The sequence below is a fragment of the Dermacentor albipictus genome, chromosome 1, assembly GCF_038994185.2.
Source record: "Dermacentor albipictus isolate Rhodes 1998 colony chromosome 1, USDA_Dalb.pri_finalv2, whole genome shotgun sequence".
Taxonomy (NCBI): domain Eukaryota; kingdom Metazoa; phylum Arthropoda; class Arachnida; order Ixodida; family Ixodidae; genus Dermacentor; species Dermacentor albipictus.
Window position 1 is genome coordinate 220,924,246 of NC_091821.1, and position 17,294 is coordinate 220,941,539.

Genomic DNA, 17,294 nt, shown 5'->3' on the forward strand with positions numbered 1-17,294 from the left:
TTTAGATATACATAAATGTTTCAGCCAAGCACTGCACATATCATGTTCATATTATTTACAGTTACTGCAGCCACTTTCTCATAGGAGATAGGGGCAGACTGCAAAAATGCGTTTGAACCGAGGCATTTTTGGGTGCGCACGAAAAAAACCTCATGCACCTAAGATTAATCCTGAGCCCCTATTTAGGTGTCTCTCATAGTCAAGCTGTGGTGCTATGGGGCTTGCATTTAACTGTGAACTTGGCGGAAGCTTAAAACATTAGAAACTTCATTGAATTCCTGCATTTTGTTGATTTTTTACTGCTACCATTGAAGGCTTCATTTCTATGTTTTGTGTGCAGGCGAGGAGGTGCTGGGCATGGGCAAGGGGGAACTGGATGCACCACAGAGAGAGGCTGAGATGGCACGCAGGCGGCTTGAACAGAAGCAGAAAGACATGGAGGAGTGCTTTGGTTTCAATGTATGGGCTCGCACCTTTTTTTGCCAACATTTTTTATTAGATCTTAGATTACTTGCCACAAGCTTATTTTGCACATTTCTTCTGTTATTGATGTTTCCAGGATGAAGAAGACGAAACAATACTGGCGATGCCAGCTGCGCCAGGGGTGAATGGACCGAGTGAAGAGAAAGTTCAAGATGGCACAACCACCACCTATATATTGATGCAGGAAAATGGTGATGCTGTTTAGATAGGGTTTCTGCCATATTTCACTGCAATGTCTCATCGCTGCTGCCAGCAGGGTTTCCATTGGACCCTCTTTTTTTCTCATGTGTTTTTGTTTGGTTGTTCCATGGACACTTGGCCCTCATATCTTTATTTGTATTTTTGTTGTTTTTGTTTGGTTGTTTTATGATCCTGTGTTTTATCCTCCTGTGCTCTTGTTTGGTCGTTGCATGGACATAGCATCAGTGAACCATTGTTTCTTTCATCTGCACTCCTATCTGCCTTGTGCTGCCAGCTGTCTATGAAACATTGTTGACTCTACCATGAATGGTGTCAGGAGCTTTCAGTCATCTGTATGATAAATACTGAGTTTGTGTCTCACATGAACAGCTTTGAATGTGAATGGTCATTGTATGAGCATATATCTGTTGTACAGTTGCCATAGGTCAGCACCTACTTGTGCTTCCTTTTCTTTTTGCATCTAGAAAGAGTGCATCACTACTTTCGTCTGTGCATTTTCAGTGAATGAGAGGCTTCTTTATGAATCTTTTTTCATTACGTGGTAATGGAGAAAGGTGTTCTGGTTCCCCAAGGCATTCAAAGCGTGATATGTTCATGTTTATGCCCCCCGCCTCATGGTCTAAGTCAGTCTCTGTGTGGTTTTGGCTCGAAAGTGTACCTGGCATCTCTGTTTTGAAAAGTCTTGTGGGTTCTTTTGTTTTTTATGTACACAATGTCCTTCATCACAGAAATTATCATAATCACTTTTTGTTGACTTTTCTTCTCATTATCATAAAGCACCAGCTGTGTGACACAGTAGTGTGACAAATGTGATTTAACATCAGTGTAATTGTTTTGTAAATATACGCATCACTTTTCAGCACATGCAGTGCATTTTTTGGCACACCATCTCCATAAATGCAATGACGTCAGATTGTTACTGGGGTGTGCATTGGTATTTTCAACAAATTGCATGCAAAACGGCTGGGCGTATACATACAGCTAGTTATGAAATTTTTGCTGTTGCTGCATGCCATTGTTTACCACAGAGTTGTGTGAAAATTTACATTTGAGGACTGTGAAGCCCCTGTCATACGCAAGCATTGATCTGTACCCTGGGCGTGACCTGTACTGGACTCGTTCAATATTTGATGCAGTTGTAGGCAAATTTGCATGGAGAACAGCATTTTTAAGACCATGTCACATGCAGGTCACTCTCTCTGCCCTGGATGAGTCATGAACTGAAGCTTGTGTAGCGTTTTTGGGTGCAGTTGTGTGCGAATTCACAGAAGTTCTGTCAGAAGCCAATTGATCTGTGCCCTGGACAAGTTATGTCTTGGAGTCCATTTGATGGATTGTATACCATTCAACTTATTACAATGAAACTCTGTTTTGAGTGCTAAGTGCTATTTTACTAGTTGGAAGTAGAGTTCTAATAAAATTATGCATGCCAGTGAATTGTGTTCACTGTTGTTGTAGTATATTTCTAGTGCAAACACTAATAGATGTGCATTTTATGCAGGATGGTAAAGTAACCAAGTTATAGAATTTGGAAAGGAACAAAAACGACATTCAGTCAGTTATAAGAGTAAAGCTTCTTTTTCAGACTTGGTAAGAAGAGTAGCTTCAGGGAGCATTTATTGGATGCCATCAACAATAAATTAACTGCATCGGACACAATGACGACATATGTAGAGTTTTAACCAATTTCCTTTTCTACTGGCTTGTTTCTCACTGCGGTAGCATCTGCAAGGATTTGACATCAGCACACAGATAAATTAGGACTCTATTCTATGCACAAAGGGATTGTCTTGGCTGTTTTTGATAATTTGAATTGTGTACTTGGTATTTGTATGCAGCGGGGTTGCAACTGTGGTTTCACCTCAACGATGCTGAAGTGGAACCATAATTAGCCCTTTGTGTCATATGTAACTGCAAAGCGAACTTTACAGACGCAAGCAGCATTTGCTGTATTGATCCTGGTTTCTGGTGTCTCATAGGCTGTGATGGCATAAATACTAGGGACCTTAGCTTTGGTGTGAGGCTCAGTGGCCATGTAGGAGTGTACCCACTGCATCCAAATATGGATCCCAGGCTGTTTTATCAGCAGGCCCTTGGCTACACCACCACTGGCAAGCACCATGCTGCCTCTGCTGTACATTTTTTCACTGGGAAAGCTGCTATATTATGTTGTATATGCAACAACTGTGCTTCCAGTTCTTGTAGAGCACCATGTGCTAATAGCAAAAACTATTGAGCCAATTGACACATTGGCCATTGTAGCTGTTCAGCATGAACATTGTCGTGCCTAGGTTGTGACATATGTAAAATTGCAGTTAGGACAAAAAATGGAAACCGCGGCAACCCGCTAGACGAGGTTATCCTATTTATTCTCATCTGAAGGAGAGACCACCCCAGATTACACTTAGTACCAAAACAAAGGCAAGTTTATTACTATCTGCACTGGTGCACGTCAGGTTGGGCTTTCCATTGTAGGTAGTGCGCACAGCATGCCAGTATGAACATTTTTGTTTTAAAGCCTGCAGTCGTTCCTGTGCAGATTTCACAAGGGGGGGGGGGGGGGGGGAATGCTGATTTGAAGGATTAATAGCATTCCCCAACCTTGGTTCTACTCTTTCTGAAACTCCAATAGCTTCCCTCTGGCATTACCAAACCCTGGCATTTCCTCCATCACGACTGAAATCTGCAATGGTGAAGAACCATTTTGCCAGTTCCTGCTGCAGATGCGTTGAGTTGCCTACTGTGAACATTCAAACACCCACCCATAAACTCCGCTCCACCATTAAGCGTACTACATTAAGCAACATCCGGCTATCGAAAGGAACGGATGGGCTCTGACAAACTGGTCATCGAACTTCTGCACGAAGCAAGCGGTAACTGCAGAACAGTCTTGAGAGCTCTGTAACTGTCCTGCCTCACCAAATCCGTGCAGTGCATGACAAAGGTACGAATTTAGTTACGAGAAACACTTGAAAGCCAGAAAACTGCCTCGTCCACAAACTTTCTCTCTATGCCCATTATGTGCCCGATTCCATCCGTGATCCTTCTGTCCCAGCCGGTGTCGCTCATGGTAGGCAGTGGACAAATGTTTATTGTTCTCATTCCTTGTTGGGCGACTTGATCCGTGGTTCACTGTGTTGCACAGATTTGGTGTGACGGAGTACAGGCAGCAGACATTTGTACTCCAATCTGTTAGCGCATGTGGTCTTGCATTGTGAGGCGGTTGAAGTCAGAAAATAGTGTGAAGCCATGCGGCCACCGATGTCCTGGCAACTCGTCAAAGACTGCTCTTTGCCGTAAAAACAAACTATTTCGAAATCCTTACAGATGTGTGCAACCCTCTTTTTTGGGGGTAATGCATCAAATATTGTGTGTTCGCCCACTGCTGATGCACTCTGAATTGCTGAATGTGGTACATTAAATATTGGGCCTGCGCTATAGCTGTATCTAGCGTTGACAAAAATTCATCAGTTCAGTTTTCACTTCTTTGCCTTGCTCTGAATGGCCGCCTGCATCCTTGTGGTGCCCTTAATATGTTGAGCCTCTGTCGACGTCATGCATCGCACCGCTCCGCGTGCACCAGTGCTTAGGCTGAGTAGACGACCATCCCTATGCTCTGCATGGTAAGCATAGGTGGGGTGCCTCTCGTGCGTAAAGGGATTTCGCGTGCGTGTGAGTGTGTGTGAAAGAGAAATCGGCAGTCAACTCTCTCCCAACATTTTGCTAATCGTCGGGCGTTACGTTAGCTCTTACGGTAGAATTGTTCACAAAAGAAAATTTTATCCAATCACTACGCTGGCCATCTTATCGAAAGCGGCCGGCCAGTGACAAAGAGCACTTGCGAACTAAAAGTTCGTGAATTCAGCCCCATGGTTCCCAGCAGCTGGTCCCGGTACATGCTCCCACCGAGTTGGGCAAGCACTCGTAGATGTCTAATGTCGATTGAAAACTGAGGCGGCCTCGTGGATTACAATCGAAAGCCTTTGTTGTCTTTATTAGCCCCGAGAATTAGGAGTGGCGCCCTCTCGCGAGTGACGTCACGGCCAGGACGCCGCTCGCTCCGGCTTGCTCGGCTGCCGCGCGCGCTCGTTCCCTTCGTGTATGCTTGGGGTATGGGTGGCTCGAGCCGTACGTATTGAAGAATACGTCGGCTTCTTTCAGCTGCCATACCTTAACCACAGTTTCTTCTTCAAAAGCGTGTGAGTCAATAAACTTTGCGGCTTGGATATCGCAAGCTAAGTAGCGTTAAAGGGGTCTACTAGGTTTTGCAATGCATATATGCGCCGTGTCTATCGGTAAATTTTGACTAAAAAAATAATATCTGCAAATTCAACGCGCGAAGTTGTGTATGATGCTTCGCTAAACACTTAACATTCCTTTAGTATTTAGCTATGAGAGGCATTGCATTTTACGTGGAAGAAAAATTTGGTAATTGGCGTCAACATGTTATCTGATTTTAGAAAGACACTGCCCAGCGAAGCTCTCATCATGATTCCTATTACTCTGGTGTGTTGTTCTATTCAAATATGGCCATTCATTAATGCGTAAAAAAAATAGTTAGGCGCGCATTTCTTATGAAAAAGTTTGCTGCTACTTTCATCCCCCTCTGAAACAGGCCTCCTAAAAACGACTTGCTCATGGCTGCTAACACGACGGCGCGTCATGTAGAGTATTTACATAGTTAATTCACAAACACCATAGTAGCAATCACCTGAGAGAAAAGTTTCGCTGTTAAGATCGAGAGCCACTCAATTGAAAGTGATGAAATGTTTCATAGTGGCCCTCAGTAGCCTTTATCGACAATATGGCACACCCCTGATCACGTAACGGTAGCAATCGACTGTCCGTATGGCGAGGCACGCTATGTTCGCGAAACCCATCAGTTCACTGCAACTTCGAATTAAAACCATAAAGCATGTTTTTTACAGCGCCAACTGGAATGGCTAAAGTATTCTCGAGCTACTACACCGCAGCTTAGATTTCCTGTATACAAAAGGAAAATTCAAGCACCTTCTGTCTCACCATGTCTCGATCCAGCGTTATTCAATTATACAAACGGATAACTATTCGCTTCGTCGGTACATAAAAGAGAACCTTGCAGGCAAATTAAGTTTGCTCCAATCCAATCGCAAACATCATAAAGAAAGCACCACAAGCCTTGCATATACTTTCACTTGATTTCTGACCCTCCACCGGGGGAATTTCGATATCTTCAATATGTCCCATACTACTAATCATTGACGCTTCGACTTCTTTCTGGCTGCAGCTATGCGGTTTAGCAGGCATACTTCACTAAAAAAATTGGGGCGAGCAGCCTGTGTCAGTTCGCCAAACAGATTCGTCATGTATATTCCTCAAGCAGCAAGCACCAGTAAATTTCTCAAGTGAGTTTGATTTGATTTATTAATTTCCATTTACACACACACATGTACAGAGGAGTGGTAAGTGGAGGTGGATGAGGGAAAAAAGTCGCACAGACGCGGCTTGAGGTAACCTCACCCCCTTAGGTACAATATGGCTGCATGGGGTAACACATCAAGCGCCATATAAATTACATTTATATAGTGGCCATAAAACATTGCAGTTATACAATATATGAAAGAACAGTGAAATATTTCCACAATAACAATGCAAAACACACTGCGGCATTGAAATAAATAAATAATATACACTTGGTAATATAGACAAAAAAAGAGGAACATAACTTGCATCATTAATCATTAACAAACGTGCCCTAAAGAGGTGAGTTGAACGTGTAACACGGAAAAGGAAATATATATTGGTACATTCCTATTTGTACTCTGTAAATAGCTGTAAGCCTTCATTAACTTTACTTCAAATTTCCGCCGCTTAAAAAAAATAAACACGTGAAGAACCGCCTAATGTTGACAGGCAGTTAAAGAAGCAAGTGAGGCGTGTAGAATCTAAGCTCCAGTATTAGTTAAATCCCCGTGCTACTGCCGAGCGTTTCTGTGGGGAAATGCGAAAATTCGATATTATACCATGAACTAGTCGTCGTGAGCAAACCTATTTTAGCGGAATAAAATCAACGTAACTGCTGTTGAAGTCATATATAGCCAGCTTTGTGACATACTTGTTGCACCGCGGCAGGTATGGTATCATAACTGGATTCCTATAGGCTATGCTTTTGCGATTGTCTATCCGCGCATGAAAAACCCGCAATGGGCTGGTCTGCGTCGCTTCGGCTGGCACTGTAGCGTTGCCTTCGAGAGCTGCATTGTTGTCTAAGAAATTAGCTCTTTGAATAAATGTTCGCAAAGGGAGACGTCGTAAATATATATTTGAGACGACCACCATAAGTATACAAGCAGAGAGAACGAGGGCGAACAAACGAAAACACCGCAGAAAGCGCCCGGACAACGCCCGAACTGTAGCAGACGACAGGCGCGAGTCCGTGCCCTGACGTCACGCGAGTGGCGCTCGCAGCGCCGCTCGTGTTCGTTCTCGGGGCTAATAGCTAAGTGGTCGGGACCACCAAATTCCTTCGTTATACACGTCACTTCCATGCAAAGATAGTGCATAGCACCGCCCATATACACGTTCAACAAGAGAAAACTTTAACATGAATACTAAGAATTTAGTTCGCTATTTGTTTTGTGCACGATTTGACTGATAGAATGTGCAAGTTCCACCTATCTTGTCGCGCTGAAGTTCGGGATATGCACCGCCGCTGAAGGGTGACGCAAGGTACAGCTGCAATCGTCGAAAACCAGTACCGCCTCCCGTGCCACCAGAATTATTAGTTCGTTTACAGGCTTTTCATCACTGTTTCCTTCGTTGGCATTCACGCCATTTCAGTCCTAGATGGCTTTAAGGACGTCGACGATATACAGATACGATTACATCACGTCGCCATCAAGTACCCGCTGCTCTGTTACAACCAGAATGTCGAACCGAAATAGTTTAGGGTTCAATTCGGGTTCACACTTTTCGGTTCAGTTTCAGCTGCAGAGCTAAAACAGTAATTGATTCGAACTGGATCGGAATCATTATACCGGTTCATTGAGGTTCAAACAGTTTTGAGGAAAAAAAGCATTCGCGTTTTGGTTGAAAAACGCTTTTCTTTTAGAGAAACACAAGTTCCCCTGGCTACTAGCTGAGTACAACTACAGCGGACCATTTTCTTTAGCATGGGCATTAACATGAAACAAAATGTCACAAAATTACGTGTCATGCAGAGTTTTCATCTAGGGGCTGGAATTCGTAGATTCAGTAGGCTTCGTGGCACCTTATGCGCTTATGCAAAGCTTCACAGCGTTGCCCCTCCCCCATATTTTCTTCTTCATTGGGTTCTTGAAGTTGCCCACAGTCATTTTCCACACTGCAAAATTAAGTACCTAATTTGCTGTTAACTACCCACGTATTACGTGTTCACTTTATTTTAATGAAAGAAAGTTCGAAGAGAACATGTAAAATGTAATATCATTTAGCATAACGGACTGGGCTAGTTTGTGCATGCTCATAGCTAAAAACCGAGCACGAAGACAGGAAAGGACGAGAGAGGCGATTGAACAGGTGCTCGACTCGCAACCGTACTCCATCTCAATCGTTCCTTGCAGCATTGTGGAAGCTACAAGAATGCTTAGCTAATAGGAAGGCCGAATGCCCCTCGACATGTGCTCATTCGCGCCGCGTCGTCTGCTCGGCGTCTGCTTGCCATCCTGTCGGTACATGCTCCATGGTTGGTGGATTGACGTAAAAAATAAGCTGCGTTTACATGCATGCTACAGTGGAGCTTCGCTTCACTTGTACGCTTTTCCTGCTGTTGCAGCTTTCTTAGCAAGTAGTAATGACGAGGGCCCTTATTAGTGTTCACCTGCGGCACAGTGTCTGCTCGGCGTATGCTTAGCGTTTGCTATTGGCCGCGACATCATGGCGACATCGAGCGATGTCGCCGCATGGCAGACAGTGGCAGAATCACGCTAGTGTGGATGGCGCGTAGCATCGACGTAGAATGTAAACTCTAATTTATCTTTGCGCTGTAGCCATTGCGTTGCAATAACAATAGTGACCGCACGTGCCGAGCGCACCATTTGTGATTGTCGCGCCCTTCCGTTCGTGGCAAGTATTCTAATTTTATTGGTGAATTGTTATTCAAGCAATTCACACACAATTCACACACACACACACGCACACACAAAGAACACTTGGCGTCGTCTTAAACAAATGATGTGGTCACTGCGATACCTGAACGCAACGCTTTATCGATTCCCAGTAATAACGCTTTGATCATACCGTAATGTTCATGAACCAAGAAACATCACTCAGCAGTAGAACGGAAAATCTTATACGCTCAAATTGCCGCAGGATACAATTGATCATAGGCGTACAATTGCATGAGGGAGAGAGAATGAACATTTTTATTGGGAGAATGCAGCTTTGGAGAGGCGTCCTCATTCCAGAATGCCTTGAGCTCGGGCCGCGTCCTGGGCCCTCGCAATCAGCCGTTGCTGATCCTCGAGGTCGGAGCTGGCCAAGGCTCTCTCCCAAAGCTCGTTAGTGGGGTAAGGGTTTGGAGGATTTAATGGTGCCGCTCTGCGACCCCGTACTATGTGCCTGAGGGATCCGGGCTCTGGGCAGAAGCGGCATTGCGGAGAGAATTGTGTAGGGGCTATGAGGTGATTTCTGGTTGGGTGGGGGAATGTATTAACCTGTAGAGCTCGGAGGAATCGCTCCTGCTCTCTAGGTAGTGACTTGTGTGGGGGTGCATATGTTCTGCGGGTTAGCGTGTAGTGTTGTGTGATGTCTTGGTACGAGACTAGAGGGTGCATGCGCTCGGGTTCAGATTCCTCGGCGTCGGCTCGGTGGGTCAAATCTCGAGCCACGTGGTTGGCGACCTCGTTGCCAGGAATGCCTTGATGAGCTGGCGCCCAGATGATCATGACTGATCTCGTTGGCGGCTTTTGATTGATGCGGAGCGTAGTGGTATGAATTCTGCCGCTTGCAAAGTTGCGGCACGCCTGTTGGGAGTCGGTCACTATGACTTCAACCTCTGTTTGGGAGAGCGCGAGGGCTATGGCCGCTTCCTTGGCTTGGAGGGGTTTGTTTCGTGTGAGCGAAATGCTGCTGCGATGTTCTTTGTTGACGACTACGGTGGCTGTTGTGGCTGCGCGTCTGGGGTAAGAAGCAGCGTCCGTGTAGGCTGTAGAGGGTAAAGTCCCGTATCGCTTGTGTATGGCCAGGGCGCGGGCCTCCCTTCGCTCTGCGTGGTGCACTGGGTGCATATTGCGAGGTAGAGGACGTACGGTGATGTTGCTCCGGATGGCATGGGGTAAGCTCACAGTCTGAGGCGGCGGATGGCTCAGAGGGGCAGAGAGCCCCAGGCGTTACAATTGCATGACTCGTGGTTGCGTGACCATCCATTTAGCTGTTCCTGAGGTGCCCTTCTATCACGTACATATTTCAAGCTGAAATAATTTTGCCTCGTAATTGAATTTTTACGCTTTGGTACTTTAGGTAATACAAAAGGGATCAAGAGCAACATTGCAACATTGCAACATTGTAACATTGCAGTAGCTAGACAAAGGACGTCGTAAAACTAAATTGCTGGTGGCTAGCTAATATAATGCGCTCCTTAGCGTGGTGTTCTTAGCCTGACGGAAGGTAGCGGCCATATTATTTGCACAAATAAAGAAAACAACGTAATAAAGTTGGCTCTTAAAATAATTCAAAATTATTCTCATCATTCTCGTGCACGCAATCACACAAAAACGTCATTTTTCTAAAATGTCAAGTTTTTCTCTTACTGCGAAAAACACACACAAAAAAAAGAAACAGAAACGTGTGAAGCAACATGGCGATCCTGCCACTGCGCTGTCACGCATAGTGGCGTGCCTAATTTACCTTATCTTGCATTTGAGAGACAATCGAAAAAGAAGTGAAAGGTAGTTATGTATGCGGACAAACGGTGAAGAAGAATCAAAATAACTAGCTGCTTTAACTTCATTGTACAGTATACAGGCATTTTAATAGTTTCACAACAGCAGCGCCAACAGAATAGGGTGAGCGCAAGGCGAAAAACACCATGGATGTACAGGGACAGAAACTGTTTTGCGCTCCTTTCACGTATAGTAAGAAACTTCAGTACGTTTCATGCATAAATGTGGCAGTAGAGGGCAATATATCATCACTACAGTCACCACCTTTCATTACCAAAAGATTGGCCCAAACTGCTCACAGCGAAGCACCGCCGTGTACATTTCAGTGCGCGCCGCCGACCGCCCATCCACACGCGGCAGACAGACGTATAATAAAAAAAAAAGCGTTTGGCGAACATACCTTTTTTGTTTTGCTTTGTAAAGGGGGTTTATTCGGGTCTTAGAGCAGCAGCGACAAACGCAGCACCAGCACGTAGGGCGCAGCCAGAGAGCGAACTGGGTATACGAGCCACGCGATGACAACGGGGATTTTTAGCCTGCCGATCTTCGTCACAATCACCCCTGAAATTGAAGAGTAGCCATCCTGGCGACCTGGGAAGAGGTGAGCGGATCGTAATACGGCTTCAGCCGGTCAATGTGCTCAGTCTCTCGCCCCCGACGACGCAGATCGGGAGATGGTGATACGGGTTCGACCACGTAATTAACTGGTGATGGTTGCGCAACCACGCGGTAGGGCCCGTGTTACTTCGGGAGGAGTTTGGACGAAAGGCCAGGAGCAGCAACAGGCGGGACCCAAAGCCACACGAGTGAGTCGATTGGGAAAGGGTGAGGGGGTGGGCTGAGGTCCTGGCGCTCTTTTTGGCGGCACTGTTGAGCAGACGTCAAAGAACGGACCAGTTGTCGGCATTTCTCGGCGTATACTGAGCGACGGTAGAAACAGGTGAGCATTCAGCAGGGGCCGGCCGGTACGAGAGAACCGTACCAATGGTGCTGGAGGGATGGCGGCCGTAAAGCAGAAAGAATGGTGAGGTAGGGGGGGGGGGGGCTTGAAAGGCAGAGTTATATGCGTATGTGACGAATGGATGTACAAGATCCAAGTTGAAGTGGTCAGACGCGACATACATTGATAACATGTCACCAAGAGTTCTGTTGAATCGTTCTGTTAAACCATTGGTCTGTGGATTATAAGCAGTAGTAGTGCGGTGAATAATTTGGCATTCGTATAGGAGTGACTGCAAGACGTCCGAGAGGAATACGCGACCCTGATCGCTCAGCAGTTCACGAGGTGCACCATGGCGGAGAACAAAGTTGTTTAGAATGAACGAGGCGGTGTCTTTTGATTATGCGGCCGGCAAGGCGGCGGTTTCAGCATATCGTGTCAAATGATCTACGTACGGCTCCAACAATCCATCGGTTGCCAGCGCCAGTAGATAGAACAGGCCCGTATAAATCAATGCCAACACGGTCAAATGGCTGAGCTGGGCAGGGAAGTGGCTGGAGAGGTGCGGTGGAGAAATGCGGGACACATTTGCGTCGCTGGCAGGCAATTCAGGAGCGTGCGTATTTGTGGACGAAGTTGTACATCCCTCGCCAATAATATCGTAGGCGAAGCCGTGTGTAGGTTTTTGACACTCCGCCGTGACCACACTGCGGGTCAGAGTGAAAAGCGGAGCATAAATATTCTCGAAGGTGGCGGGGCACTACTAAGAACCATATGCGGCCGTCATTGTGGTAGTTGCGGCGTAATAGAAGTCTGTCGCGGATGGTGAAATGCTGCGCCTGTCGGCGTAACGCTCTAGGTGCCGAAGCTGCCCGAGGATTTGAGAAAAATTCGAATATATAATGACGATCCATGGGTCTTTTCGTTGCTCCGAGGCCATGTCCAGGATGTCAAGTGGTGAGATATCATGTCTGTAGGTAGAAGTAATGCTGTCTGAAGTAACTGGAAAGCGCGAGAGGGCATCGGCGTCAGAGTGTCTGCGTCCAGAGCGATAGACGACACGGATATCATATTCCTGGATTAGGAAGGCCCATCGAGCGAGGCGGCCCGACGGGTCTTTGAGGTTAGACAACCAGCAAAAAGCGTACATGATGATCCGTCACCACGTCAAAGGGTCGACCGTAGAGATATGGGTGAAATTTCTGAAGAGCCCATACGATAGCCAGGCACTCTTTTTCTGTTACTGAGTGATTGGCCTCAGGTTTTGTGAGGGCACGACTGGCATAAGTGATCACGTATTCGGCATTAGTGTTCTTACGTTGTGCGAGCACGGCACCAAGGCCGACACCACTGGCGTCAGTGTGAAGTTCTGTAGGTGCGCTTGGATCAAAATGGCGCAAGATCGGCGGAGACGTGAGTAGGCGACGAGGTGTCGTAAAGGCATCATCGGAGGCATTCGACCAAGTAGGAAGTTCATTGTCGCCTTGTAGGAGTTGGTTTAGTGGTGCGATCACAGTAGCGAAATTACGAAGGAAACGTCGAAAATAGGAGCATAGGCCAATGGAGCTGCATGGTGCTTTCAAGTTAGTGGGCTTCGGGAATTAGGATACGGCGCGAAGTTTAGCAGGATCAGGAAGACTGCCTTCTTTGGAGGCAACATCGCCTAATATAGTCAGTTTTTGAGCTGAAAATACGCATTTTTTAAAGTTAAGCTGGAGACCAGCATTCCGGAGACAGGTCAAAACTTGATGTAAACGGCGAAGATGGGTCGGAAAATCAGGGGAAAAGACAATAACGTCGTCGAGGTAGCAGAGACAAGTATGCCACTTCGGTCGCGCAGGATGCCGTCCATCATGCGTTCAAAGGTGGCGGGCGCGTTGCACAGACCGAACGGCATTACAATGAATTCATACAAGCCGTCTGGGGTTAGAAACGCGGTTTTAGAACAGTCAGCGTCAGCCATTGGCACCTGCCAGTAGCCAGAGCGGAGATCTAAGGAGGAAAAAAACTCCGCTCCTTGCAAACAGTCAAGGGCGTCGTCGGTACGTGGCAACGGGTATACATCCTTTCGAGTAATCTTGTTAAGCCTTCGATGATCAACGCAAAATCGTATGGTGCCGCCTTTTTTAAAAATTAGGACGACTGGTGATGGCCAGGGACAACTAGAAGGCTGGATGACACCGCGTTTGAGCATATCGTTCACGTGGTCATTGATAACGCGTCTTTCAGTCATGCACCGAGACTCGGTAGGGACGCTGCCGAATGGGTGCATGGCTTCCAGTGTCGATAGTGTGCGAAACAGTCGTTGTGCGGCCGAGTGATGTTGCTTGGCAGTGAAAAGAGGAAGAGAAGCCTTGAAGCAAGTGAAGAAGTTCGTCGCGCTGCGTCGTAAGGTCACTGGCAATAGCTGGCGTAAAAGAACGCGGCACTGACTGAGGAGGCGATGCCTCGAGAGTGGCAAGATAAGTGGAGTTGTCCATCGTGTCAAATATTGAAGATGAGGCCAGGGGCTCTGCTCTGCCAAGGCTTTCACGGTGGCGTAAAGTAATTGCTTCGGCCGATGGGTTTGGCACGCACGTGAGAGAGGCGCCAGTTTTGAACTCGAGGACGGCGAACGGCAGTGGTAGTGAACGGCGAGCGGAGAATGCGGTCTCGATGGCAGTAAGAGATTCAAAGGTGCCTGAATAGTTACGGCGTTATTAGAAACGTGGCGCATATGGCCGCACATTGTTGGGGACGTTCGAAGTAAGGAGGCGACAGTGACGTGCCACGTGTCCAGCGCGGCCACAATAAAAACAAATCGAACGACTGTCTTCCGTGCGCCAATGGTCTTGAGGTCGTGCATACTGCACCATTGGCCGGACTGGAGGGGATACGGGCCGGCGCAAAGGCGGGAGAAGGGGACCGTAGGTCAGTGGTGCAGGCCTCGTAGCGACTTCGGCGTATGTCAGGGGAGCGGCAGTCGGAGCCTGCTGGAGAGAAGGTGAAATGTGGTCGGCTACCTGCTCCTTGATGACAGATTGGTGAGCGGGCGCCAACGGAAGAACTCGACTGGCCGTGTGTAAGTGGAATCAGAGAAAGCTGACGAGCCACATCTTCACGGACGAACTCTTTGATCTGTAGCAGTAGCGACGTGTTATCCGGGGCAACAGCCAAGCTCTACATTAAAGTGGGCTGAGGAGGAGATTGGCGGGTGGCTATGCGTTGTTTGTGGAGTTCGTCGAAGTTTTGACAGAGACTGTCGCCGGATTTTTCGCCAACATGCATCTGGAAGGCGTAGTTAATTCAATGCCATTTAAGATGTGGCGGATCTTCTCGGCATCAGCCATTGTGACGTCAGCGTGGTTACAGAGGTCGACAACATCTATAATGTCTCCCCGCACTGTAGCGCACGACCGCGCAAACGTTGCTCGGCGCGAAGCTTGCGAACGGCGGGGCGCCCGAATACCTCCGCCACGTTAGTTTTGAAGGCTGTCCACGTCGTGAGATCGCGTTCATGGTTGCGGTGCCACACGCTGGCGACACCACTCAAATAAAATCGCACGTAATTCAATTTTTTGGTGTCGTCCCAGTGGTTGTGGATGCTCACCCGGTCGTAGTCGGCGAGCTAGTCTTCTACGTCATGGTCTTCGGTACCACTGAAGATGGGTGGGTCGCGTTGACGCAACGGGCCGGGGCAGACCACGCTAGTCACCCCGGCAGCGGGTTGTGGTTGTGGTAGTCCTTCTTCCGGCATAATGAAGACAGGCTGCAGTGTCCGATTGCGAAGTTCCGGAAATCCTGTTGTACCCAGCAGCTCCACCAATTGCAAAGGGGGTTTATTCGGGTCGTAGAGCAGCAGCGACAAACGCAGCACCAGCAGGTAGGGCGCAGCCAGAAAACGAACTGGGCACGAGCCACGCGATGGCAACGGGGCTTTTTAGCCTGCCGATCTTCTTCGTCACAGCTTCTACATCTCCCGTATGGTCCACAGGTACTTTCTGCGCCACGCGACGAATTCCTTCCTTTCCAAAAGCGCAGAGTTCCTTTAGCTCCTCCGGCAGGCGAAGCCAATGTCGCTTAGCAGTCTGTGCACAGTCCTTTCACTCACACCAGGCATCTGCATGTCGGGGTCAGTTGATATCCTTAGCAATTTTTGCCGACGTAGGCAGCTCGTTGCGCATGAAATATTGATGCAACTTGCGTCTTAGGGCACAAAGCGTGAAGCTGTCATACAGCTGCATTCTTGTCCTCCCAGTTTTCTCAATGCTTCTTCCCCACTTGAAGTCAGGTCTTCGTCGCTTTGGAGATATCAGCGCACCTCGAAGGGCTTCTGCTTTGTTCCTAGTGACAGAACGCACACGTCCCACTCTTTTATGCACGGCTATGGTGGTGAACTCCGGATGGTCACGGGTGGTTGCAGCATAAACGTTGCATACCATTTGCTTCGTCTGCTTATACAGCCATTTTTCGGTGCAGTTCTTCATAAGTTTCTGTGATGAGTGGCCCAAATTCCCAAAAACATATATCCCAAGTATTATCCCGGACGACTCAGAGCAAGGGCAAACACCTTTCACAAACGTTTCGTCATGGGACCGGGAGTGTATTACACGGGTGCTAGTCGAACCAGCTCCGACACCTTCGTCGCAGTCTCTACGTGGCAGAACATAACAACGGCATCCTTAAAAACCTCCTCGGCATTCGTGGCAGAGGCTGCAACCATCGCCTTGGCCATTAGGACGCCGAGCGCCAAACCAATTCGGCTGTCGTATTATCCGACTCGCAAGCGGCTTGCCTCCTGTTTCTAAATGGGACGTTACCCCAATCAATAATCAAAATTTTAGGCAGTCAACTAGAAGGGCATCACACTATCATATGATGTCCGGCACACGAGGGACTGGCAGGGAACGCGAGGTCAGACCGCATTGCTCGATGAATAAACGTCCGAGCAACGGCATGGCCCAGCGACGACCTTCCACCGAATTCTCGTGACGTCCTCTTAAGGCAAAGACAGGTGCGGATATACGCCACACGGGCACCGATAAAGGCCTTCAGTTCCGGAATGACAATGTTTTTCGGCGGAGCAGACACGCGTCGAAGTTTAATGACATTTGACCCGATGATGTTGATAACAGCGTCTTGTGAAGTGAGCAATTTTAGGGCAATAATAAACAAGATAAACATGCATTTACAAGTTTAACCTGCCTTAAATGCTAGTGAAATGTAAAAATAAGCACATTATGGGGCCGCTAGCTTTAGTTTGTCGCTGCGTTTTACAATGTTGCAACCGACGAAGCACGAAGGCGATGGCGATGAAATCGTCCTTGTTGTACAGTGCATAGAGTTTCCTACAAAAATTACTAGAACGAACTCTGGCGCTGCAGTCGTTGTACCACCATGGGAATTATGGGAAGTACATGGATTTGTCTGATCGTCATGCTTGTGGATTCAGACGTTCTTGTGGCTTTGTATATTACGCTATATCAATCTTATTGTTGTAAATTTCAGCGAAATCTATGCTCTTCGAAGTGCAGAAGACGCCGGGAACACGCACAATCGCTATTAATTGCAACGACTGAGCTTGTCCAGGCGGCCAAATCGAAACACCCCAAGCGTCCCACGGCACTGGCACGCCGGCGATAAATTCATAAAGGCGTTTCATTCGCTTGCCGATACATGCGTTCGTGGTTTAGCGGTTTCGATATCAGGCTTCTGTGCTATAGTTCCTGTGTTCGAATCCTGTCGTCGGACAAGTTTAATAATGTTCACCTAATTATTTATTACGCAATACA

General features: G+C 47.4%; 1 protein-coding gene across 5 annotated transcripts in view; it reads left to right on the forward strand.

Annotated features, from left to right (window-relative positions):
• The window catches only part of CTCF, a 30,069-nt gene extending 27,948 nt beyond the window's left edge, over positions 1-2,121 (forward strand). For all 5 annotated transcript variants that reach the window (XM_065453913.2, XM_065453909.2, XM_065453910.1 and 2 more), the window contains exons 10-11: positions 341-459; positions 560-2,121. In XM_065453913.2, coding sequence (XP_065309985.1) covers positions 341-459; positions 560-688 — 248 coding nt within the window. In that variant the 3' untranslated portion in view covers positions 689-2,121. The remainder of the gene's footprint in view (positions 1-340; positions 460-559) is intronic.
• The last annotated feature ends 15,173 nt before the right edge of the window (positions 2,122-17,294 follow it).